The following is a 19614-nucleotide window of genomic DNA, read 5'->3' as shown; positions in this document are numbered from 1 at the left end:
GATCTCAAAGCTTCTCCGCGGTTGTGGTCTGTGTGGGGATCTATGGGGCTGGGGAGGGATCTATGGGGCAGAGGGAGGGATCTATGGGGCAGGGGGCTCGCAGGCCGCCGTCTGCCCCCCAATTAAGAGCCCGGGAGCCACTTGTGGGGCAGAGGCCTTTATTGGGGGGCGCCTTCCTCCTCCTCCTCCTCCTCCTCGTCCTCTTCTGCTTGGGGGCTGCGGTAGCCCCAGAGGCGCACGGTGCCGTCCCACTGTGGGCAGAGCCAGAGGGCCTGCCCCACACATCCCAGCCCTGCCCCATAGATCCTCCCCCTGCCCCATAGGGACCCATAGAACCCAATAGAACCCAATGGGGACCCATAGAACTCAATAGGGACCCATAGAACCCAATGGGGACCCCAATAGGGACCCATAGAACCCAATAGGGACCCAATATAACCCAATGGGGCCCCCATAGAACCCAATGGGGCCCCCATAGAACCCAATGGCGACCCTAATAGGGACCCATAGAACCCAATGGGGCCCCCATAGAACCCAATGGGGACCCACAGAACCCAATGGGGACCCCACAGAACCCAATGGGGACCCCAATAGGGACCCATAGAACCCAATGGGGACCCATAGAGACCCCAATGGGGACCCTATAGAGCCCAATGAGGACACTATAGAGCACAATGGGGACCCACAGAACCCAATGGGGACCCTATAGAGCCCAATGGGGACCCCATAGAACCCAATGGGGACCCACAGAAACCAATGGGGACCCTATACAGCCCAATGGGGACCCATAGAAACCAATGGGGACCCATAGAAACCAATGGGGACCCAATAGAAACCAATAAGAACCAATAGAACCTAATGGGGAACCCATAGAACCCAATGGGGACTCAATGGGGACCCATAGAACCCAATGGGGACCCATAGAACCCAATGGGGACCCCATAGAGACCCCAATAGGAAACCCATAGAACCCAACGGGGACCCATAGAACACTATAGAACCCAATGGGGACCCACAGAAACCAATGGGGACCCTATAGAGCCCAATGGGGACCCTATAGAACCCAATGGGGACCCATAGAAACCAATGAGGACCCCATAGAAACCAATGGGGACCCCATAGAAACCAATGGGGACCCATAGAAGCCAATGGGGACCCAATAGAAACCAATGGGGACCCAATAGAAACCAATGGGGACCCATAGAACCCAATAAGAACCAATAGAACCTAATGGGGAACCCATAGAACCCAATGGGGACTCAATGGGGACCCATAGAACCCAATGGGGACCCCATAGAGACCCCAATAGGAACCCCATAGAACCCAACGGGGACCCATAGAACCCTATAGAACCCAATGGGGACCCAATAAAGACCCATAGAACCCAATGGGGACCCAATACAACCCAATGGGGACCTATAGAACCCAATGGGGACCTATAGAACCCAATGGGGACCTATAGAACCCAACGGAAAGCACCGGAAGCTGACGGGGCCCCCTGGCTGCCCCATAGCTGCCCCATGGCGGCCCCCCAGGTGCGCACCGAGGCGCTGGCGAGGCGCCAGGGCTGGGGTCCCCAGCAGACGTCGCGCACGCAGCCGCGGTGCCGGCTGAGCCGCCGCAGCACCCGCCCCGTCAGCACGTCGTACACTGCGGGGGGGGGGGACGGGGGGGGAACGAGGGGGTCAGGGGGTGCCCTCTGCCCTATAGATCCACCCCCCGGACCCATAGAGACCCACCCGGACCCATAGACTCCTCTTCTGCCCCATAGATCCCTCCCTCTGCCCCACAGATCCCTCTTCTGCCCCATAGATCCCTCCCTCTGCCCCACAGACCCCTCTCTGACCCATAGATCCAATCTGTGACCCATAGACCCCTCTCTCTGCCCCGTAGATCCCTCTCTCTGCCCCGTAGATCCCTCTCTCTGCCCCGTAGACCCCTCTCTCTGCCCCGTAGACCCCTCCCTGCCCCATAGACCCCTCCCTGCCCCATAGACCCCTCTCTCTGCCCCATAGACCCCTCTCTCTGCCCCATAGATCCCTCCCTCTGCCCCACAGACCCCTCCCTCTGCCCCACAGACCACTCCCTCTGCCCCACAGACCCCTCTCTCTGCCCCACAGACCCCTCCCTCTGCCCCATAGACCCCTCTCTGACCCATAGATTCCTCCCTCTGCCCCACAGACCCCTCCCTCTGCCCCACAGACCCCTCCCTCTGCCCCATAGATCCCCCCTCAGCCCCTTTTCCCACGCTTTCCCCTTCCCGTCCCCGTCGCTCCCCGATGACGTCAAACCCCCCGCGTCGCTCACCGATGACGCCTCCCGAGGCGCACCCCGCCCCCAGCGCGCGCCCCCCGGCGGGCGCCAGGCGGCAGCGCAGCAGCGTGTGCAGCACCACGTGACCCCGGAACGTCTGCAGCGACGGGTCCCCCGGAAGCAGCGCCGCCGCCGCTGGGGGGGTGACGTCATCACGTAAAAAAGGGGGCGTGGCCACGCACGCGCGCGCGCGCCCCCCCCCCCGCGCGCGGCCGCCATGGCAACAAAAAGGGCGGGAAAGGCGAGGCGGGAAATGGAGCGTGAGGAGAGGGGGCGTTAATTAAAGGTAATTAAAGGTAATTAAAGGGGAATGGGGCGGTTGTTGAGGTAATTAAAGGGGTAAATAGGGGGATAGAGGCGGGATATGGGGTAATTAGGGGTGATTAAGGGCGAATTGAGAGGTTATGGGGGTAATTGGGGGGGAAAGGGGTAGTGAAGGTTTAATGAAGGGCTAATTACTGGGAAATTGAGAGGTTATTGGGGTAATTAAGGGGTTAGGAGACTCATTAAGGGATTAGGGGAGTCATTAAGGGTAATTAACGGCGGATTAAGGGCGAATTCAGAGGTTATGGGGGTAATTAAGGTGTCATCGGGGTAAATAGGGGTGAATCCCAGTCCCCCCTTTCCCCCTCCCAGTTCATCCCAGTTCCCCCTTTCCCCTCCCCAGTGACTCCTTTCCCCCTCCCAGTGCCTCCCAATCCCCCCTTTCCCCTCCCATTCCATCCCAGTGCCTCCCAGTCCCTTCCCAGTGCCTCCCAGTCCCCCCCATTCCCCCTCCCAGTTCATCCCAGTCCCCCTCATTCCCCCCCAGTCCACCCTTTCCCCCTCCCAGTGCCTCCCAATCCCCTCTCAGTGCCTCCCAATCCCCTCCCAGTCCCTCCCAGTGCCCCCCCTCACCGGGCTGTGGATGAAGGTGACCCCCCCACGGTGCCCGGCCAGGCGGCAGACGGGGCGGTGGCCGCGGTGGCCAAGGCTCCGTCGGTCCCAGAGCCGCACCAGCCCGTCGTCCCCCCTGCTCAGCACCAGCTGCCCCCCCGCGTCTGCCAGCGCCACCGCGTTCACGTCCGCCTCGTGCACCTCCACCTGACCCCCCCAGTAAACACCAGTTCACCCCAGTCCCCCATAACTACCTCCCAGTCACCCCCAGTCCCCCTCCCAGTGCTCCCAGTAGCTCCTACAGCATCTCCCAGGCTTCTGAAGACCATCCCGCCGCGGGTTCCTCCTCCCTCTCCCCCTCCCAGTAGCTCCCAGTTGCTCCCAGTTCACTCCAGTTAACCCCAGCGCCCCGTAACTACCTCCCAGTCACCCCCAGTCCCCCTCCCAGTGCTCCCAGTAGCTCCTACAGCATCTCCCAAGCTTCTGAAGACCATCCCACCACGGGTTCCTCCTCCCTATTTCCCTCCCAGTAGCTCCCAGTTGCTCCCAGTTCACCCCAGTCCACCCCAGTGCCCCATAACTACCTCCCAGTCCCCCTCCCAGTGCTCCCAGTTCCCCCCCCCGGCATCTCCAGACCTTCTGGCCACCATCCCAGTTCCACCACCTCCACCTTCTTTGCGTCTTCTCCCCCCCCGAATTCCCAGATTTTGCTTCAAAATTCACCGTTTTCTCCCCAAATTCCCCATTTTCCCCCCAATTCCCTGATTTTCCCCCCAAATTTCCCCATTTTCCCCCCAAATTTCCCATTTTTCTCCCCAAATCTCCCCATTTTCTCCCCCAAATCCCCATTTTCCTCGCAAATTTCCCCATTTTCTCCCCAAAATTTCCCCATTTTCCCCCCAAATTTCCCCATTTTCCCCCCAAATTTCCCCATTTTCCCCCCAAATTTCCCCATTTTCCCCCCAAATTTTCCCCAATTTCATCCCAAATTCCCAAATTTTCCCCCTCAAATATCCCCATTTTCCCCCCAAATTCCCCATTTTCCACCCAACTTCCCATTTTCATCCCAAACTCCCCAAATTTCCCCCAAATTCCTCAATTTCCCCCCCAAAACTCCCCAAATTTCCCCCCAATTTCGCAATTTCCCCCCAAATTTCCCCCAAGGTTCCCCCCAAATTTTGCAATTTCCCCCAAATTTTCACAATTTCCCCAAAATTCCCCAAATTTTTCCCCAAAATTTGCGAAATTTCCCCAAAATTTGCCAAATTTTCCCCAAAATATGCCAAATTTTCCCCAAACTTCCCCCCAAATTCCCCAAATTTCTCCCTAATTCCCCAAATTTCTCCCTAATTCCCCAAATTTCTCCCTAATTCCCCACATTTCCCCTAAAATTTCACAATTTCCCCCAAATTCCCCAAATTTTCACCCAAGTTTGCCAAATTTTCCCTGAAATTTGCCAAATTTCCCCCAAAATTCACCAAATTGTCTCTGAAATTCCCCAAATTTTCCCCAAAATTCCCAAATTTCCCCCTAAATTTCACGATTTCCCTCAAATTTTCCCCAAATTCGCCAAATTTTCCCCAAAATTCCCCAAATTTTCCTCGCAATTCCCAATTTCGCTGACCCGGAGGACGCGGCGCTGGCCCCCTCGGTCGTAGACGTAGACGCAGCCGTTGTTGGCGCCGCCCCAAACCTCCTGCCCCCCCGGCCCCACGGCCAGAGAGAAGAGCGCGAAGCGCCGATCCGGGGGGCTGGGGGGGGACACAGGGGGGGCTGCCCCATAGAAAGGGGACCCTGCCCCATAGCGAGGAGATCCTGCCCCATAGCGAGGAGATGGGGCCCCGTAGAGGGGGTCCTGCCCCATAGAGGGGTCCTGCCCCATAGAGGGGGTTCTGCCCCATAGAAGAGGGGTCCTGCCCCATAACTCACCGCAGATCCATGGCCATGTGGGTCTCGTCCTCCCCGTGGATGTTGAATGCGTGAACTGGGCGGGGGGAGAGACCCATAGGGACCCCCCGGGACCCATAGAGCCCATAGGGACCCGTAGAGACCCCATAGAGACCCCATAGGGACCCGTAGAGACCCCGTAGAGACCCCGTAGACCCCATGGAGACCCCCTTGAGCCCCGTTCCCGCCCCCCTGGCTGACCGTAGGGGGACCAGCTGCAGTAGAGGCCGTGGCGGCCGTCGGGGGTGAAGGCCACATCCAGGATGCTCCAGCCCACGTCGCGGCCCCGCGTGGAGCGCAGCAGCCGCAGCCCCCGCCCCGCCGCCCCGTACACACGCAGGGAGTGGTCTCGGGGGGGGACAGGGGAGCCCCCCGGCGGTCAGCGGGGACCCACAGGGGCCCGCAGGGATCATAGGGACACACAGGGATCAATAGGGAGTCAAAAGGATCAATAGGGAGTCATAGGGATCAATAGGGAGTCAAAGGGATGAATGGAGACCCATAGGGATCAATGGGGACCCATAGGGATCAATGGGAACGCCATAGGGATCAATGGGGACCCCATAGGGATCAATGGGGACCCATAGGGACCCACAGAGACCCCATAGGGATCAATATGGACCCATAGGGACCCCATAGAAGCCAATGGGGACCCACAGAGATCACTAGAGACCCATAGGGAACCAACAGGGACCTATAGAGACCCTGTAGGGATCAATGGGGACCTATAGAGACCCCATAGAGCCCCATAGGGATCAATGGGGACCCATAGAGGCCCATAGAGACCAATGGGGACCCATAGAGGCCCATGGAAACCAATGGAAACCAATGGAATCAATGGAATCAATGGGACCAATAGGAATCAATAGGGATCAATGGAACCAATAGGGATCAATAGGGATCAATGGGAGCCCCATAGTGCCCCATAGAGACCCATAGAAGCCAATGGGGACCCACAGAGCCCATAGAAGCCAATGGGGACCCATAGGGACCACGGAAACCAATGGGATCAATGGAACCAATAGCGATCAATACCGATCAATAGGGACCAAGGGAGCCCCCCAGGTACCTTGGCAGGCGGAGACGAAGAGGGAGCCGTTGCCGTTGAAGACGCCGCAGAAAGCCTTGTGGGGGTAGGCGGCCGCGAACACCTCGGCGTTGGGCAGGAATCTTTGGGGGGGGCGGGGATCGATCACCCCCTGCCCCACGGATCAATAACCCGCCCCCCACCCCCACCCCCGGCCCCAGAGATCCCCTCACCGAGAGCTCAGGCGGTTCTGCTCCACGGCCGAGAAGCTGCGGCCCCACTCGCGCTGCGGGGAGAGAGAGACCCCCAGGGACCCATAGAATCCATAGGGGCCCATAGGGACCCCATAGGGACCCATAGAAACCAATGGGAACCAATAGAATCAATAGGGATCAATAGAGACCCATAGGGACCCATAGAAACTAATGGGAACCAATAGAATCAATGGGAACCAATGGGAACCAATAGGGATCAATAAGGACCAATAGGGATCAATAAGGACCAATAGGGATCAATGGGAGCCCCATAGTGCTCCTAGAGACCCCTAGAGACCCCCTAGAGACCCCATAGGGACCCATAGGGACCCAGAGAGACCCCATAGAGACCCATAGGGACCCATAGGGACCAATAGAGACCCCATGGAGACCCCATGGAGACCCCATAGAGACCCCATAGGGACCCATAGGGACCCATAGAGCCCATAGAGACCCATAGGGACCTATAGAGACCCCATGGAGACCCCATAGAGACCCATAGGGACCCATAGGGACCCCACGGAGACCTATAGGGACCGCACGGAGACCCATAGAGACCCACAGGGCACCATAGAGCCATAGGGACCCCATAGAGACCTATAGGTACCCATAGAGACCCCATAGGGACCCATAGAGCCCATAGGGACCCATAGGGACCCATAGGGGCCCCATAGAGACCCCATAGAGACCCATAGAAACCCCATAGAGACCCACAGAGACCCCATAGGGACCCACAGGGACCCATAGAGACCCCATAGGGACCCATAGGGCGCCATAGAGACCCATAGGGACCCCATAGGGACCCCATAGGGACCCCATAGGGACCCCATAGAGGCCCCGCCCACCTGTTGCAGCCTCCGGGTCACGTGATCGGGGTGGGGGCCCGCCCCCCCGCAGCTCCAGCAGGAAGGGGGAGGGGCCTGTGGGAGGGAGTAACATGGTTAGAAGAGGGGGCGGGGCTTGCAGAGGCCACGCCCCCCCCATCAGCCCCCCCACCCCACCCACCCCCCCTCACCTGGATCGGCCCTTCCCCCCTTGGCTTCCAGCTCCGGGGGATCCACCGGGACCTATAGAGAACAGAGACCTATAGGGGCTATAGAGACCCATAGGGACCCCATAGAGACCCCACAGAGACCCAATAGGGACCCATAGAGACCCCATAGGGACTCTATAGGGGCCCATAGAGCCTATAGGGACTCATAGAGACCCCATAGAGCCCATAGAGACCCCATAGACTCTATAGGGACCCCATAGAGACCCCACAGAGACCCCATAGAGGCCATAGTGACCCTATAGAGCCCATAGGGACCCATAGAGACCCCATAGAGCCCATAGAGACCCCATAGACCCCATAAAGCCCATAGTGACCCCATAGAGCCCATAGTGACCCATAGGGACCCTATAGAGCCCCCATAGAGCCCCCATAGACCCCATAGAGACCCCATAGAGACCCCATAGAGCCTATAGGGACCCATAGTGATGGGAGTCTGTTACAGACCACCCAACCAAGGAGAAGCAGCTGATGAGCTCTTCTATAAACAGCTGCGGTCAATCTCTAGATCGATGCCTCTCATTCTGGTGGGAGACTTCAATCTGCCTGATATCTGCTGGGTGTACAATAGAGCAGAAAGGAAGCAGTCTAGGAGGTTCCTGGAGGGCGTGGGAGACAACTTCCTCGCACAGTTGGTGAATGAACCAACGAGGGAGGGTGCCCTCCTGGACCTGCTGTTGGTGAACAGAGAAGGCCTTGTGGGGGATGTGGCGGTAGGTGGACGCCTAGGACTAAGCGACCATGAGATGATAAAATTTTCTGTTGTAGGTGAAGTGCAGAGGGTGGTTAGCAAGACGGTAGCATTAAATTTCCAGAGGGCAGACTTTGATCTCTTCAGCAGGCTGGTTGGTGAAGTCTCATGGGAGACAGTACTCAAGGGCAAGGGAGCCCAGGAGGGCTGGGAGCTCTTCAAAAGGGTGGTCCTAGCAGCTCAGGAGAAAGCCATCCCCGTGGTCCGGAAAAAAAGCCGGCAGGGGAGAAAGCCAGCTTGGTTGAACAGAGAGATCTTGAGGGATATCAAGAAGAAGAGAAATGTTTATGGGCTCTGGAAGAGGGGATGGGCCTCTTGGGTGGACTACAGGAGGGAAGTGAGACTGTGTAGGGAAAAATCAGAAGGGCTAAGGCTCAACTAGAGATTGGATTGGCCAAGTCAGTGAAAGATAACAAAAAATCCTTCTGTAAATATATAAATAATAAAAAGAGGACTAGGGAGACCATACAGTCCCTATTGGACACAGAAGGAACAACAGTAACAGGGGATGAGGAAAAGGCTGAGGTACTTAATGCCTTCTTTGCCTCAGTCTTTAGTTGTAAGGAGGGTCGTTCCGTCTGTGTACAAACCCAGGAGCTAGAGGAGCATAATGAGGCTCCCGTGATCCAAGAGGAGGTGGTCAGAGCCTTGCTAGCCCGACTAGACACCCACAAGTCTATGGGGCCGGACGGGATTCACCCTAGGGTACTGAAGGAGCTGGCGGGTGTGCTGGCCAAACCCCTTTCCATCATCTTCCAACAGTCCTGGAAGACTGGGGAAGTCCCACTGGACTGGAGGCTGATGTTGTGCCCGTCTACAAGAAGGGTCACAGGGAGGATCCAGGAAACTACAGGCCGACTGACAGCCGACTGAATATGAGCCAGCAGTGTGCCCAGGCGGCCAAGAAGGCCAATGGCATCTTGGCTTGGATCAGAAACGGCGTGACCAGCAGGTCCAGGGAGGTTATCCTCCCTCTGGACTCGGCACTGGTGAGACCGCTCCTCGAATCCTGTGTTCAGTTCTGGGCCCCTCCCCACAAGAAGGATGTTGAGGATCTGGAATGAGTCCAGAGAAGAGCAACAAAGCTGGTGAGGGGGCTGGAGAACAGGCCTGATGAGGAGCGGCTGAGAGAGCTGGGGTTGTTTAGCCTGGAGAAGAGGAGGCTGAGGGGAGACCTCATTGCTCTCTCCAACTACCTGAAAAGACGTTGTAGAGAGGAGGGAGCTGGCCTCTTCTCCCAAGTGACAGGGGAGAGGACAAGAGGGAATGGCCTCAAGCTCCGCCAGGGGAGGTTTAGGCTGGACGTTAGGAAAAAATTCTTTACAGAAAGGGTCATTGGGCAGTGGCAGAGGCTGCCCAGGGAATTGGTTAAGGCACCTTCCCTGGAGGTGTTTAAGGCATGGGTGGATAAGGTGCTGAGGGATATGGTTTAGTGTTTGATAGGAACGGTTGGAGTCGATGATCCAGTGGGTCTCTTCCAACCTGGTTATTCTGTGATTCTGTGATTATTTCCTGTTTTGGGCAAATTCCTCCACCACACAAGAATATACCAGAGAGATTCCAGCAGAGCCTTGATTTTATTCCCATTTGTGGGGTTTTTTTTGGTGTTTCTTGCTGTTTCAGGAGTTATCTCAAGACTCGTTTGGGTCCCAGGCGTCGTCTGCTCCCTCAGTGGCTTCCAGTAAAGGGCAAGAAGATATGAACTTGACTCTTCAGTCCAGGCCTTCTAGCCTGCCGGTGAGTGGGGAGCTGATCTAGAAGTGAACGGGGCGAGGGCAATCAGAAGCACAGCAGGATAAATTAGCACTGGTAGTATTCTACATGGAGATGGGAATGATGGAGGCTGCCTGTGCTTTTTACTAAGTCATTAGCTTCTGGCTTCCCACTGGAGATGAAATGTAATTTACAGAAGTAATGGATTTGCGAGTAACGTTTAACCCTGAATGGTCTGGTCTGCGTGTTGGAGCTAAGAGGGTGTCTGAGCTTTGTTTGCAGTGTCTGAAGTACCTGACTGCTGTTGGAATAGGCCCTGACCTGTGGTGATGGCATCTCGTTTATGTCCCACTTGGGTTCCTTGCCCGGTGTCGCAACGGTGGGTAGCGAGTGGCCGTGTGCTTCCCTGTCGGTGTTGTTGGATCCTTGAACTGCTGGTTTCAGCTGCTTTGGCCCAATCTAACGGAACAATTGTTGAAAAAGACAAGTTTCTTAGTACCCAGGGTGAGGAAGATCAGCGCCAGGTAGAACCTTCCTTGGCGGAAGGAGAATTAAGTTGTCTTTTCTGTACTAAATCTGCTTGCTGTGTGTATGGTGAACAGCTGGGTGTGAGGTTGGTGCCTGATGTCCTAGCAGGTTTGGGACTTGGGTGGCTTGAAACTTCACCAAGAAAACAGAGCAGGATTCAGAGTTGGATTGATTTGCACAGGCTAGTCTGTGCCTCTGCCTCAGAGGATGAGTTTTGAGCTGTCGAGTTCCGATTTTGCTGCTTTCTTTCATAGTAACCCATAGAAAGTGAGTGAGCTTTTATTTTTGTGTTTCAGCGCTGGCTGAGGTTTCAGAGCTGCAGTTGGATTGGGCAGAGGAGAGCGAGCTGTGTACATAGCAAAGTTATTTTTGCTCACGGCAGCAAGAATGGCTTTGTTGTGAGCCCCTTCAAATAACTCCTTCAGAGTGTGGGTACAAATTGTCACCCCAAATACAAAGTGATTCTGGTTCTGACCACCTAATGGGACTAGTTGTGGGTTGTTTCTTTCTTTCTTTTTCCTTTTTTTTTCTTCCTCCTTTTGGACCCTGATTACAAAGATTTAATTTGTTCTGAGGCCTAGGGAAAAAAAAAATCCTTTTAAATAGCTTTTCTTTCCACTCTGCCTCTGCACAAGTTCTTCCATGTGACCCATCTTCTGGTGAAGAACGTAGGAAAAGCGAAGCTGCTGAAGTAATTGAAGCAATTGCTCTAGCTCAGAACGGTGGGAAGTCCTGTTCAGCAGCATTGTTGATGGAGCCTTCCTGAATCCTACCAATCAGCGCCCTCTGACTCAGATTGTAGGAGTTAGTTGCTCTGCTTAGCAGAAGTGGCTCCTTCTAAGTACCAAGTGGGAGTTTGTTTTATACCTTGTGGTTTAATATATTTGGCCCCTTTCAAGTTTTCCCAAGCAGTTTAAGAAAAGAGCCATCTGCGCTGTAAAGGTGAAGGAACCTGGAAGTAAGGGAATCTGATCCAGTTTAAATGTTTGAAATGTCCACCAGTTTTTAATAATGCGCTAAAGAGGTTTGCAAAAAAATCAGTGCAGCTTTTAGACTAGCTTGGCTGTAAAGCTTATTTATGTTTCAAACAGGCTTTCTTTCCAGTTATCTTCTTTTCTTGGCTTTATCACCAAATAATTTGCATTTGAGGGTCATAGAATCATGGAATGGTTTGGGTTGGAAGTCCCTCAAAGTTCCAACCAGTTCCAACCCCCTGCCATGGGCAAGGACACTTCCCACCAGATCAGGTTTTCAGCTTACAACTGCTTGCCCTTGTTTTATCCCTGCCCTCCCCAGCTTTACTGGAGCCCCTTTCAGTACTGGAAGCTGCTCTAAGGTTTCCCCGGAGCCTTCTCTTCTCCAGGCTGAACAACCTCAATGCTCTCAGCCTGTCCTTGTACAGGAGGTGCTCCAGCCCTTCAGGTCATCTCCGTGACCGTAAAGACAGAAGCCAGATGCTCTTTAGCTCACCCTGCCCCGTTGTGCTTTTGGGCCTTCTCTTCCACACTAAGTCAAAAATGGGAAAAAAAAGGAGCCCCTGTGCAGAAACTCCCCCTTATTCTTGCACGTGTTTCGTCGTTCCTTGTCCTCCAGCTGTGATCTGGTAGAACAAGACCAACACTGTGTGTGTAAATGGAGAAATGGATCAGAGGGCGATGTCGTGGAAGGGGTGACCACCGAGGTGTGTGTCAGCCAGCTCTGTTTCAGGCATCGATCTCTTCACAAAGTTTGGCTTGTGGGTGCTTAGAAACAAAAGAGCGGTGGGGAAGGGTGCTATCAATTTCTTTTTATCTTCCTTATATTGCTCAGACTGTCTGGTTTAGAAAGTTTTATCCTACTCAGGAGGCTTCCTTCATCCCTGTTCTGCTGTTATGTCTGACTTACAGAAGCACAGTTCATTTGTGGGCTTTTAATTTTTTTTTGTGGTGTTCTTAGGCCTTTTCTAAGCCTCGGAATAGCTCGTTGGATATCTTGGAATCGGGGTGAGTTGTGCCATCCATCATCTTTAATTAAACATGGATCAGCTGCAGCAGGGGAAGGAGATTGCTGCTTTTTAGGTACTTAGGAAGCGTTAAATTAATGTGCCTGGTGCCTTTGCGAGTCTTTGGCCTTAGTCTTTTGGCCTCTGTCAGGATTGCAGCTCAGCTGCACTGAGATTGCTGTTGTGTATGGGAGAAGTGTGTTCTTTGGTGTCTGGCTGTAACCGAGGAACAGTAATCCTTAGTATAGAATCTTTCTCCCAAGGGATTCCCTAGTCTCTTCTCTTTCGCAAAGAATTCTTCCTGGTGAGTCGTATCCGGTTTCTTTGGTGCCTTTATGTTTCGAGGCTTGGATTCTGCGTCTGTAGGAGTCAGATATTTCCAGCTGTTAATTGCCTTCTGCTTAGACGTGGAAGGCGCTGGCAGAAGATAGAGGGGAAGCAAACAGGGTGCTAGGACATCCATTTGGGCTTGGCAACAGAACTGATTTACAGTCCAAGTTCTCTGGAGTTCTAGGCTTGTTGGGAGGAATTCTGTGTCTCGTGATGGAAGAGGCGACAGGTTGGTATCTTACCCCAGTCTCCTTGTCTTTTATGGACTGCCTGGAAGGAAGTGAATGTGAGAATTCCTGATGTCTTTGAGGGGGATGTGGAGCAGAGCATCAAGGCAGTGGTTGCCCTGCCAGGCTGTTTCCATCCACCTTCCCCACCGCAGAGGTTGCTGGCTGTGGCATTAGGACATCCAGGCTGGCCCCAGAAGCCGTTTATAATGCAAAGCCAATTTGATACCAGCGAATACTGGATCGTGTTTGCTTTTTGCTGCATCTTCTGGGATTCCTCTGAAGTTTCCCTTGTGGGGGCTGTGGAAAAAAAACATTAGTAAGAGGTGTTCTCTTAAAGGTGGGTCTCTTCCAACCTGGTTATTCTGTGATTCTGTGATTCTGTGTTGTTTTCAGCAATGTTTCAATGGGAAAGGTTCTGCATGGGATGGGATTTCTTGCCAAACCAGAAGGATGGATGCTGACAGGGTTATGGGGGGTCCTGAAAGAGCAAGGTTGTCTTTGAGTTTTTGTTGCGGCAAATGAAGCAAACTGGGGCAACTTGTATGAAAGTTTTGGAATTCCCACCCCAGAAAGTCCTTAGTTTGTTTTGGCCTGAAGGAGAAACCTCATCCCTTCTCTGGGCAACTTCTTTTCATCTGGCTGTGGAATGGGAATTGTTTTACTCTTGGTATTTTGCACTCTTTGGAAAACGCTTTTGCTTCTCCAGCTGTGTTTCACTTGGGTTCCTCTCTGCTTTCAAGCCTTAAAGTGTCTTGGCAATGGCAGGAAGGGGTATAACCGACTGCAGCCAAATTCCTGATCCAGGTTTAACTTCCAAAGGTGTTCTCGTCTTGGATCTAAACCCATCTAAAATGGGTTTAACGAAACTGGATTTTGTGGGGAGGGGAGAAGGGTGAGGCTGCAGGGTTTGGCTGGTGCAGAAGGAGCCCTCCTGTGCATATCCCCAGCAGCGTGGGGTATTTCTGTGTTTGCTTGCCTCTTCCTTTCTTAAGCCAGGTAGGTTCTGAATTTGGGTACTCAGGAGGCTGTTGGGGGAGCACCGTTTGGATCCTCCATTCTTCCCAAGTGGTCACTTCAGCTTGTGTGCTCTTGGAGTGGAATAAAGTTGAGCTCTGTCAGCTGCGTGCCCTGACCTGGAAATAATCGCTGCAACAGGCAGAAACACAGCAGAGAGCTGAGAGTGCTGCCGAGGGAGGGGCAGCCCAGGAAAGGAACCCTTTCTTGATATTATTTGAGCTCAAAACTGATCATTCTGGCTATCTGTTTTGGGAGAGGGGAAAAGAACCTTTTCGAGTTGAACTTGCTGGTCACTTCAGGCTCCTTATAACTATTTTTTATTTCCTTTTTCCATGTCGGAATGCTTCTGTTTGGTTTGCATTTTGCCTTTTGAGCTTGTCTTATTGCTTGCCTGGAGAGGGAGTAGAGCTGTGTGCATTTCAGAGCAGGGTGGCTGCACGCTGGGTGCCCGGGCATCACCAGGGATGTGCAGAGAAATGCCCTGGGGAGCCCAGGACCTGGAACACTGGGATTAGCAGGATCAGTGAATGGTGTTTTATGCTGATAGGAAGGTGTTTATCCCAAATTATGCCAATATTGGGAGTTGGAAATATTTTCTTCCTGGCCAAGGCTTCTCTGCCAGCGCTTTTCATTGTATGTGCAATACTGACCATCACTTCTGTGTGGTTGCTTGGGAAGGCTGTGTGTGTGTTTGTTTTAATTCTTAATTTTATTAATAATTTCTCCAGTGGTGAAGGGCTCGGATTGCCGCTTGCAAAATGACCCTCACCTTCCAGCCACCCCATTGACGTGTTTCACACTGCAACCTGTTTCTCTGGGTTGCGCAGCTATTTGTCCATGTGGCAATTTTCTCTCCTCCCGCCCCTTCGTCTGGGTTTGAACGGAGCTTAATCCGCCCCGGTGCTCCAGGAGGAAACTCCCCAGCCCGTGCTGCAGCTCCTGAGCCCAATCCAGGCTGCGCGGAGCCCTCTGCCTCCGATCAGCATCCCTTTCGAGATGATGCCGCGTGGAGCTGCCGATGCAGCCTCGCAGGAGCCTGTGCCGGCAGCGCGTTGCGCTGCGCTCGATGCCGGGCTCGATTCCTGTTTCTATTCTGGTCTCGAGCTGCTCAGCTCTGCTTCCTGCCTGCACGCCTCGCACAGATTCCCCTAACCCCCAGCCTTTCGTTTCCTTAGGAGCGATGTCTGATACGGAGACTACTGAAAAAGAAGACGGCGACCTCCGTATGGAGGTGGGCAGCAGGGACGCCTGGCAGCTTGCTCGGGAGCGGACGGGCTCGTTTTCTTTTGAGCCTGGCCGGCGTGAGAAGGCGGGTCAGTGTTTAATCAGGGAATTGCTGTAGGGTGACCAGTTCTGGTCTGGGATCCTGAACAATAGCCGTGTGCCCCGTCACACGCATCCCCTGCGCTGCCGCAGCCTGGGAATACGGAGCCACTCCCTGCGCCGTGGCTGCTGAAGCACGCACCTCACTGGTGACCCTCGCTCTTGAGCAGCTCGTTGTTGTAGAGCAGGGAAATCAGTTTGGCCCTTCCTTTTTGCTGCGGACTTGGTGTCATTGGAGACACTTGAAATGGTGCGGAAGCCTCTTGTCAGTCTGTCGGGCACACTAACCTCGACCTCTTCCCTTTCCATTCAAACTTAACCTGCCAGAGGTCCTGCACCATGTGAGGGAGGGAAAGCCCGTGGTGGTGTGACCTTCAGCTACTGCGTGGGGCAGTCGCAGGGGAAAACAAAGGTGTTTAACTTCAGCTGACAGCACTTCATGTGTGTTAAACGCTGCCACACCTGAGCTTTTGGTTTATGGGAATCATTTTCCTTTTGGCGGGCGGATTGACTCGTCTTGGAGACGTGCACGATCATAAATGCCCTGGAGAAAACTGCTTCCACATGAAGCTCAAATGTGGGACAGGACAGGGGCCCAGGGCTTGGCTGCTCTGCTCCGTCCTGCAGCGGCTGCGCGGCTCGGATGGGCCGGTGCCTGCGCCCTTGTGGGTCCAAAGTTCATGCCGTGATTTCAAATAAGGCCGCGTAATTGGAGGAGGAGCTGTGTCACTGGGTTTGGTTATGGTTTTGAATAGGATTTTACATGAGAAAATAGAAATGTGTATTGAAAGGAGAAGGGAGCAAGCGGGGCGAAAAAGGAGAAGGGGGAGAAGGGGGCGAAAAAGGAGAAGGGGGAGAAGGGGGCAACTTTTAGGAATTGACTGTTCTGGCACCCTGGCCCAAGGGGTAGCACTGGGCATACATCAATGTCTGGCATGGGCCAGGTTCCCATGGTTGTGCTACCCCTTCCTCTGCGCTGAGGAAGGGTGAAAGGAGAATTCCCTTAGTTCTTTCCTAATGTGTTTGCAGTTTCTCCATGCTCCCTGGGTCAGCAGGTGCATTTTTGCAAGCAGATCCTTGCACACAAACGTTTTTTTCCAGAGCCACCCCAGCTGGCAGTGTCCAGGGTCTCAGCTGTAGCCCCTCAGCTTGCTCCATCGCTGCATCCCTGCTTTGGGAGGACTTTGGAAAGGAGCTGCCAGCTTTCAGCTCTCTCCCTAGCAGCTTTTTCCAGCGAAAGGACTGCCAGATCCATCAGGCTGCAGCACTTGGGCCCAGTCTGGGCTGTGCAGAGCCCTCTGCCACTGCCACCAGTTAATTTCTGGTACCTTCGAAACCTTATTCTCTCCTAAAATCTTTCCTCCTTCTGCTTATTTCAGGAATTCTGTCACTCGGTTGTTTCAAAGAGGCAGGTAACAATACCAAAAGCTGAATTGTCTCAAAATCCCAAGCGTTGCACTGAGCAGACGCCTGTCTAAGTTTGTGATTATTCAGCCTCTTGCCTTTGCTCCGGTACTTTGCCCACCCAAGCTGCTGTGGTTGGCATGGTGGCACCATCACATGCCGAGATAACTCAACGCTTTGGAGTCTAAATTGAACATGTTGGAGATGAAAGTGCCTTCCAGAGGAAGCACTGCTGGGGAGTTGGAAGATCCTTATGGCTGGCAGAAAGAGGGGAGCTTCCTGCCTCTTGGGTGATGTAGCATTGCGAAGGGGCTGGAGTTTGTCCTCAGAGTGAAGCGGGGTACTTAAAAACCTTTAGAAGGAAGAGAAAAGCTCTTTAATAAATAAGTGACTGTAGTCTGTCGTCTCCGACCCACGCTAGTCCCTCACAGGCACTTTCCTTTCCAAGGCCTGATACCTGAGCAGCCTTCCTGATGGATGCGATCGACTCTTTGATCCTGTTCTCCTCAGGTGTCCCTACCACGCTCCCAAAAAGTGGTGCTACTGAGGGCACCCAGAGAGTGCAGGGATAGGACAAGGGGGAATGGTTTTCAGCTGGACGAGGGAAAACTGAGGTGAGATCTTAGGAAGAAATATTTTCCTGTGAGGGTGGGGAGGCCCTGGCCCAGGTTATCTGGATAAGTGGTTGCTGCCCCATCCCTGGAGGGGTTCGAGGCCAGGCTGGATGGGGCTTGGAGCCCCTAATCCAGTGGGAGGTGTCCTTGTCCATGGCAGGGGTGGAACTGGATGGGCTTTGAAGTCCCTTCCAACTCGAAGCATTCCATGATCTGTGGAAATGTCAGGTCAGCTTTGCCAGGTGCTGCCTTGGATGAGAAGTTTGGTGCGGACAGAGCATGGCAAGATCTCCAGGTCTCTTTGTGTTTATCTCTAAAGTGTTTTGTGAAGCATGAGATGCAAGATTCTGTTTTCTGTGCCTTAGAAGGAGAAACAGGTCTACCCGTTTCCCCAAAATTGCTGCCAGTCAGCTGTGTAATTTGTGATAGAGGAGATTGAGGTATTTTGGGTGTGGAAATAAAGGGGAAGGAAAGGACAAGCTTGTGATTTCCAAGTGTTGATAGTTCTTGAATTAAGTGGAAAAGAAACTGCAGTGAAAATGAAATTGTAATAGAAAGTAGGTGTTTCGATTAGTCAGAGGCAATGAAGCAGCTTTTTTCCCTTTCAGAAAGAATGAGGGAATAAATTTAGCTATTGTTCTCTGGTTTTGCTTGTGAGCGCCTGTATGGAAACAACCGGCCTTATGGAATTTCTAAGCTCTGCCGCATGCTCGTCTCCTGATCATCATTTCCTTGAGTGCTATCTAGTGATCTGACAGCGTCGTCCGGCTCCTTCCCTCGCCATCCACTCTTAGGCTGGAGATCATAGAATCCTAGAATCTACAGGTTGGAAGAGACCCACCGGATGATGGAGTCCAACCATTCCCATCAATCACTAAACCATGTCCCTCAGCACCTTGTCCACCCGTCCCTTAAACCCCTCCAGGGAAGGTGACTCAACCCCCTCCCTGGGCAGCCTCTGCCAGTGCCCAGTGACCCTTTCTGTGAAAATGTCCAGCCTGACCCTCCCCTGGTGGAGCTTGAGGCCATTCCCTCTCATCCTGTCCCCTGTCTCTTGGGAGAAGAGCCCAGCTCCCTCCTCTCCACAACCTCCTTTCAGGTAGTTGGAGAGAGCAATGAGGTCTCCCCTCAGCCTCCTCTTCTCCAATGAGCAGGGAAGGCTGCAAACCCCAGCAAGGAGATCCCTTTGCTTTCTGGTCAGTCTTCCCACTGTTGAGGCTCGGTGGGCTGGGCTGGAGCGGAGCCTTCAATCCCTTCTCCTCGAAGGTTTTGATGTGAAGTATTTCTTGTTGTTTCATCCCTGTTTAACAAACCAGCTGCTATCACATAGCAAACTGGTGGTTCCTCTTTTCATAGAAAAGAAACGTGGCGGTTTCCAGCATCAGGCTCCCTTGGGCTGGTCATGCCAGGACTTGCAACCCTTTCCCTGAGGCGGAAGAACTCCCTGCCTCCTCCGTTGGGTACCGGATTGTGTGATTCCAGGCATGGTTTTTGTTGTGGTGTGAACAGGAGGCGTTAGCTGCTGAGTCCCTGTTTGTCAGCAGCACTGACAAACCCGTGCTGGCATCAGCCAGCGCTGGGCAACCAATCGCAGCTGGAACGATTATCGTTTCAGGGTCCCCGTGGGCTTCCGCTACCAGGTCACATCCCAAAGTAACACTGGGCAGTATTTCAAGGGAAGAAACTCAGGCTTTGGGGCTGCAGCCAGCCGGGAGTGTGAGATTCTGTGTGAAATAGTTGGAATCCCTCCAGCATTTTTGATCTGCAAATGAGCAATAAAATGCATAGAAACCACATTGGAAACACGTGAGGAAATTCTCCAGCCCCTGACGTTTCCTTCAAGTTGGCAGAGTTACGGCTGTGGAGCCTCACCTCCCGGCTCGGCTCGATTGGCTGCGCTGGCGGGAGGAGGGGAGAGGAGAGCCCTTCTCCTGGGGCCACCGTCTAGTTCCAGGTCCCCTCCTGATGCTCTGTGGGAGGCAAATAAAACCTTGCTGGCCCTCTCCTCTTGGGCTCGATCCAGAACCTGCTGCCGGCAGCGGGACTCCATGACTTCAATGAGATTTGCTCTATTTGAAAGGCTTCTCTGTTTCTCTACAGACCATTTTATGGGTAGCCTTGAGTTCTATTTCCCCTCTTGAGTAGATGGGAGCTGGATGGCACCCGTCAGGTTTGGTTAAAAACTCTACTCTGTGCCTTGACGGTCGGCATCCTGGGAAAATTACTTGATAGATGGGGAAAAAAATGATAGGTTG

The 19614-nt window shown here is 53.6% G+C and overlaps 1 protein-coding gene across 1 annotated transcript; it reads right to left on the bottom strand.

The window, feature by feature from the left end:
• Nucleotides 1-158: 158 nt before the first annotated feature.
• LOC138733953 (DDB1- and CUL4-associated factor 11-like) lies at nt 159-19409 on the bottom strand. The gene is made up of 13 exons (XM_069881475.1): nt 19232-19409; nt 14788-15310; nt 7433-7484; nt 7263-7337; nt 6397-6449; nt 6206-6306; nt 5338-5484; nt 5119-5173; nt 4814-4940; nt 3240-3396; nt 2308-2448; nt 1544-1650; nt 159-251 (listed from the first exon to the last, which is right to left on the bottom strand). The coding sequence occupies exons 1-13, from the start codon at nt 19407-19409 to the stop codon at nt 159-161; spliced, it is 1809 nt and encodes a 602-aa protein (XP_069737576.1).
• Between the last annotated feature and the right edge of the window lie 205 nt (nt 19410-19614).

The sequence above is a fragment of the Phaenicophaeus curvirostris genome, unplaced genomic scaffold, assembly GCF_032191515.1.
Source record: "Phaenicophaeus curvirostris isolate KB17595 unplaced genomic scaffold, BPBGC_Pcur_1.0 scaffold_50, whole genome shotgun sequence".
Lineage (NCBI taxonomy): Eukaryota > Metazoa > Chordata > Aves > Cuculiformes > Cuculidae > Phaenicophaeus > Phaenicophaeus curvirostris.
The sequence above is the reverse complement of the archived record's forward strand: the minus strand, read 5'-3'. Positions and strand labels throughout refer to the sequence as shown.